General features: G+C 32.3%; 1 protein-coding gene across 1 annotated transcript; it reads right to left on the bottom strand.

The window, feature by feature from the left end:
* Positions 1-1,801: 1,801 nt before the first annotated feature.
* RfC3 (replication factor C subunit RfC3) lies at positions 1,802-6,628 on the bottom strand. Its single transcript, XM_080153932.1, has 8 exons — positions 6,463-6,628; positions 5,932-6,132; positions 5,464-5,624; positions 5,044-5,176; positions 4,533-4,719; positions 4,214-4,250; positions 3,838-3,958; positions 1,802-2,047 (listed from the first exon to the last, which is right to left on the bottom strand). The coding sequence occupies exons 1-8, from the start codon at positions 6,577-6,579 to the stop codon at positions 2,009-2,011; spliced, it is 996 nt and encodes a 331-aa protein (XP_080010058.1). The 5' UTR covers positions 6,580-6,628; the 3' UTR covers positions 1,802-2,008.

Below are 6,628 nucleotides of genomic sequence, written 5' to 3'. Positions count from 1 at the left end.
TTTATTTCTAGTGAGAACACAAGACACATACGTGTAAATCCTTAACCCAAAGCCTTTCTTATTTAAAATGTGCATCTAGTAACAAGGATAATCATAAACATAAACGTATCGAAAATTGCTATTTAATTCTTGAATTATAATGCTTAACGAAATTTTGAGAGAATTAAGTTTAATAATATCATCTATAATACAAAGTAGAATGATGTCTGTCTGTCCGTCCCTTAAGATATCGGTAATCACTGAACCGATTGAATTCTACTCTTCAGGGAATATATTTACTGGTCCTGTGGTGGTTTTAAGCTATTTTTTTTTTTTGGGGGGGGGGGGGTGGGACACTCCAACAAAAAATCTCCCTCATTTTTTAGGCAGTAATGGGTTCTATCCACGAACAAGAGAAAGTGATTCTATGCACCTTCAAGCAGGATTCTAATTGTATTTTTTTGGTGAATATACTAGGGTTATGATTAATATCGTTATATCGACTAAAAAATTCAGTTTCACCATGGTATTCTATAAACAAAACTTTGAAATGTTAAACATTTTTTGACAAAATATCATCAAATGTTTTGTTGAGTTCAAAGGTTCAAATGATATAACACGCCAAAACAAAATGCTGTAAATTACGAAAGTACACTTATAAAACTGTTTACAATATTACAAGTTCCCATCCCTTTTTTCTAAATTACCTAACATTTTTCATCAAAAAAGTTTACTTTTGTGGCATAGCAGTTTGAACTCAAGAAAACATTTGATGATATTTAGTCACAAATTGTTTTACATTTCAATGTTTTATTCACATGAAACCATGGTGTAACTAAACTTTTTACATCGATATAACGATATTAAACATAACCCTAGTATATTTACCAATAAAACTGGAAGGTGCTTAGAATCACTTGCTCTTGTTCGTGGATAGTCCCCTTTAAATCTTATGTATTCGATCAAATCGAGGATTAATTTAAATGGACTTTTTATAAACGACTATATAATGCTAAATGTGTTTTAATTTTAGTTTTTTTTTCATTCGTCTTATTTGTTGTGCAATTATATGAATGTTATCATCCTTGTTCACTGGAATTCTCAGATACTTGAATAAGGATTGTTTTTGACTCTTTTTCTCTTTAGTTAAACAATAAACATCTTTTTAAAAGCGAAGCTTTTCTATAATTAGGGTCGGTCCGTCCGTCCGTAACTGATAGTTTTTTTTTGTTAATTTAGGCATGTTAGAATTGTCCTATCGATTTTGAATTTTGCATGGTGATTCCTTTAATAGTTAGGTACGATTTAGAAAGCGTAGCAACAAATTTTTATGTGATCTAATCATTTGATTGATCTGATTTTTGGTACATTGATTCCTGGGACAACAAAGTATAATGTAATAAGCGAAGCAACTCTATAATCAAGTCCTAAAAATGTAAGTATGTCCATAAACATTATTCTGAATCAAGCAGTTTTTCAACAAATTTACTTACAATTTTGCTTTGACTCTTATACATTTATATTATGATTATTCAGTTCTGACACTATACAAGTGTTAATGTCCGTTTGTCCTTCAGTTCAGTGCTTCGCTTTTATGGATGTTGTCATCCTTGTTTTTATAGAACTATTATACATCAAAATTGTTTAACTAAGTATTATTTTAAAAATGTAATCTAAGATTATATCATTCATTTTTGCAAGAACTATATAATGTAAATACCACTTCCCTAGTTTTTACGTGTTATGACCGTTTGAGTTTGAAGTGTTAATTTTGGTGAACGTACTTAATGTTTTTAGTTACATTGCATTGTAACATTTTACATTTTATCTGAAATAAATATCATAAAATCTAAAATCATTTTTTTATTTGTATTTTTACATTAAAGTTACATTTTAATATTTGAAATAATATTTAAAATTATTTATAAGCGTATAGGTTTCATTATATAAATCACAAATTACAATAATACTAGAGTAATGTAAAATGCCTTGAAAAATAAAATGCTGAATTTTTTTTCTTCTATTATTCTTATGTTTCAAGTTCGGCTTGTACCATATCTCTTGTTAGCTGAAATAAAAAGAGTTTGCGTATTTTTTCTCAATTTATTAAAACATTTTAACACTGCACTGAATGTAAAATTATTAGATCCTGGGATAGTACCACGGAATACATTTAAACTTAAATTGGTAATTTCAGTATTTTTTTTCTCCTATTTTTCACATAATAAAGAGAATTTCAACTTTCCACCATTTAGTTTTAAAAATTTTAGTTTTTTTGAAAATATTTCAAACATGTCAATATAAAAAAAATTGCAAGTGTAAAATCTTACAAGTGTCAAGTGAAAATATAAGGGAAATTTTTATGAAAAAAAAATGTTCATCTCAGATGATTGAGAACTGTCTAATTTGGCGAAAAAGGGCAAAACCAAATTTCGACAGGAAACGACGGTTTTCGGCGGGAGCGGCGGTTCCGCTGCTGTTTCTTCACAGTTCCATATTGTTCTCCTCAAAAGCAACTGCTGCGCCGAATTTTAGAGCTGTAACTGTTATTGGCTGAGATCATGCGCGTTTTACTTTTGGTTTCAAAAAGTGGCACATCCGCCCCCCCCCCCCCCCAGAGTGACATTGTGCTGTTTATTACATTAGTCCAAAAATTATAGTAACGTAATAATAAGAAATATTCGTTGGCTTAACAACTTTAGGAACTTTTATTAAATTTTGATTGGTTGGTTCATGAAGTTGGGTGTTAAAAATATATCGGTCATTGTCTTATCCCCTTAGATCCATGGATAATTCCATCTTCATGTGTGTATGCTATCCAATGATAAGAAAAAACCTTTTATGGGTGGTATTTTATAATCATAATTATGCAATCAATTCTATATCTGTAAAATTGTAATTTTTTTGGACAACCTAATTTTTTTATTTTGATTCTCCCAATCATAGTTTTCCTAATATAAAAAAAATGTATTAATGCACTAAATGTAAATATCCCTATCATATTCATTTCTTGCTCTATGAACTTTATTTGACGGCAGGTAAATAAAACAAAATCAAGCTTTAAATTAACAAACACCTAGTCATGTCATGAAGGATAAAATGCTAACTAGGGTTGGCAATCCGAATCCGAAATCCGCCCAATTTTAGAATTCAGAATCCGAATCCGGAATCTGTTTTTTAATAACGGATTCGGATTTTTAATTGTTAGGCAAAAATTAGAGTCTTGAGTTTTTTCTTTCAACCCCTCCTATTTGAAAGGAAAGATCCCCACCCCCCCCCCATATCTCCCCTCCCCACCTACACCACTAAGTACTTATTTTAATTAGCTTTTCACAGTAGCTTTTCATGCTTATTTTAGGTTAGGTTAGGTTGAGTAAGGGTTAGAAAATGGCCGCTGCAGGTTCTAGAAATAGGAGAAAAGCTATTGTGAAAATATGAAAAAAAACGCAGCTTTAGATTCTTCCCAGTACCTGGTAAAATTCAATCCCTTAATCTATTTTTTTTAATAGCCTTTTAAAACATTGCTACAATCCGGAATCCGCGGAGAATCCGTTTTATTTTTGGACGGATTTTTGTAAGAATCCGAATTCGGTCCAAAAATTAGACGGATTACCAACCCTAATGCTAACATTTGCGAAATATTCGGAAGGGGGGGGGATTATTGGTCTATTATTTCGTACACTGATTATCTGCTATATAAATCACTTTATCCGTTAGTTCATCCACAATATTTTGTGCTTTGCTACTTATGGATGTTGTATTTCTTGTTTCCATGGGGAAAAAAGCAGAAGCTACTACTATTAAAACCGTTATATTTTTTCTCTTCTGGTGACATATCCTAGCTCCTAGTTCAATCACCTGGAAGGCGGATAGGAAGCTGCCAAGCTGGATGCGCTCAGATGTGCCAGCTAGAAGCCTTTGTTCCAACTCAGATAGCTTGATCATCAAATGGATACGCACGTGGGCTGGTAAATCAACTCTAAATAGGTATATTTATAGTGTAAACAAGTTTGAAACCAAGGTTCAATTCATGTGCATGTGATGACAGTATTTCTAATTTTAGCAAGCGGTTGTGCTATTGGGGGAAACATTATTTTAATAATAATCACATTTTAGTGGATAAACGATTATATTATTATTCAAGGAAATAAATGACAATATTTGAGTGGATAATTTAAAAACTAGGTTTTGTTAATAACATTTTGATAAAAATGAGAATTTTGATGATATCTACCTATGAATATAAAGATGAACTTCGGTAATAATATCCTAATAAAAATAGACTTAAATTTCATTATGTTACAAATTTTCTGTATTACGAGGAACATTTAAACCATCAATATCCTTTAGTATTTATAACATATTATCTTACGCCAATATAACTTAAATAGCTAGGTAATATGTTGATAGCAATTTTTTTATGATCAAAAAAATTACCGATTGTTTTATAATTGTTGAGAGATAAAGCAACATAATATTTCATCAAATAATTTTTCTTAATATTGGATTTCAACACTTAATTTTAAATAACATTTTGTTTTAAGTCTATTCCTGCAAGCTAAGTCCTTTAAGGGTTCTTAATTCCTCAATCTTGGCGTAGGCACTGGTAAAACTTTCATTGAGTGACCACTGCATAATATTAGTGATGTCTCTACGCAGAGGATGTCCTACGCAAGTGTACACTGTATCCTCGTCAACCACGTCAAAAGCCATGGCACAGGATTGTAGGATGTTGATCACCTAGAATGTTATAAAACGTGAATTTCTCGGCTGCCATTCAAGAAAGACGGCTTGAATTTTTGTGTAGATTCCCCGTACATCCAGTATATAATTTACTTGGTCTTTCAGTCAATCGGTCAGGCTACAAAAGACCAAAACATAACAATAACATACACAAAAAGGTTTCGCGATTTTATTGTAAAGGTATGTTTTTATATGAAACTTAACATCAGCTCTACAATTCACTTTATCCGTTGGTTCATCAACATTTTTTTTGTAATTTAAATTCGATATTCATAGATGTTGTCATCATTGTTTAGGAGCCGTCACAATGTATTTTATTACCTTTCGCATGTCACCCTTGGCCAAACGGATCAATGCTTCCTTGCCGCTCTCGTGAAGGTTGACGTTCTCAGATTCTGCTACATGCTCAAGTCGAGGTACGATTTGGTCAGCGTTCAGGGGTCCGAAGCGGAACCTTTAAATATACAAAAATAATGAGCGTTGTGACTATTAATAACCACTATTGATAGGACAACAGACAATAAATTGAAAATTATTCACTCTGTAGATTCAAATTATTGTTGAAAAGTTTGGACCCTTCTAGTTTTAACAAACAATAATCAATATTCGCAGTAGTATCCAGTATTATGACAACGAAACATAGATCGTGTCGATTAAACTTTGAGTACCATTACAATACAATTTTACAATTTACTTCACTATATCCTCCCCCTCCCAGGTAAAAAAAAAGCAGTTACTTACCTAGTACAACGAGACTGTAGGGCGGGTATTATCTTGCTCAGATAATTACAGATCATACAGAATCTCACGTTGTCCGTGTACTTTTCAATGATTCTCCTCAGGGCGTTCTGTGCGTCGTTAGTCATGGCGTCCGCCTCATCAAGGATGATAAGCTTGTAGCCCTAGAAAAGTTTCATATTACTTTTGTATATCTATACATGCGGATGTTAAAAACTTAAATATAATAACCTAATCGACAAGTTTTTACATTAGAATAGTTAGCGAGAATCCTGTTCTTTTTCCCTAATTCAGACAAAATGTTTTATTTTTCTCAGAATTAAAAATAACAAAGATTAGTGATTATTAGAATAACATTAATTCATAACTAGTGGAATTATTTACTCTTGTAAGTAATGATGGCATTTTAAAAATTTACAACAAAAAGTTGCTGTCATAAGTTTCTGTTACCTTTAAACTAAATCTACCTACCTTGCTAACAAACATCCTAGTTGAGGCAAAATTAAGAATCTGTCCTCTGACAATACCGATACCACGATCATCCGAGGCGTTCAGCTCCAGCACCATCGAGCTGAACTCCTTGGGAGAGTAGAGCTCCTTGGCACAGGCCAAGATAGTGCTGGTCTTACCGGTGCCTGGCGGCCCGTAGAATAACAGGTGAGGCAACTTGTCCTGAAAAAAAATTGTTTTTAGTATACACATTACAGATGTATCTAAATGGTTTTAGTTTAATGAATAAAAATCTTCTTAAGGTCAGAATTTTGTTTTTAGATAATCTTAATAGATGTCTTGGGGGAGATGTTTTTAGTCCAATATTTGAAATTATCAATAAGCTCTAATAAAATCTACTTTATAGGGAATATTCCTACCTTACTACTATTTATAGCTGTTTATAGTTTAGCCCGGTGGGGCGGGGGGAGGGGGTGGAGGTGAACATTGTAATCATTATTTAAAGTTTGTTCTACACCACTTAGGAAAAAAATATTAGACATCTGACAATACCTGTGAGATGAAAGTTCTAATGGTAGAAATTATATCTTCATGTGAAATAAGCTCTTGTAGAGCATTGGGTCTGTATTTCTCTACCCAGGGTAGGTTAGTAGAGTCTTTCTCTGGCATCTTTACTATTTCTGAAATTTTAACATCTATAATACAAAGAAGTTATATA

The sequence above is a fragment of the Acartia tonsa genome, chromosome 3 (assembly GCF_053477335.1).
Source record: "Acartia tonsa isolate MP-2025a chromosome 3, ASM5347733v1, whole genome shotgun sequence".
Taxonomy (NCBI): domain Eukaryota; kingdom Metazoa; phylum Arthropoda; class Copepoda; order Calanoida; family Acartiidae; genus Acartia; species Acartia tonsa.
The sequence above is the reverse complement of the archived record's forward strand: the minus strand, read 5'-3'. Positions and strand labels throughout refer to the sequence as shown.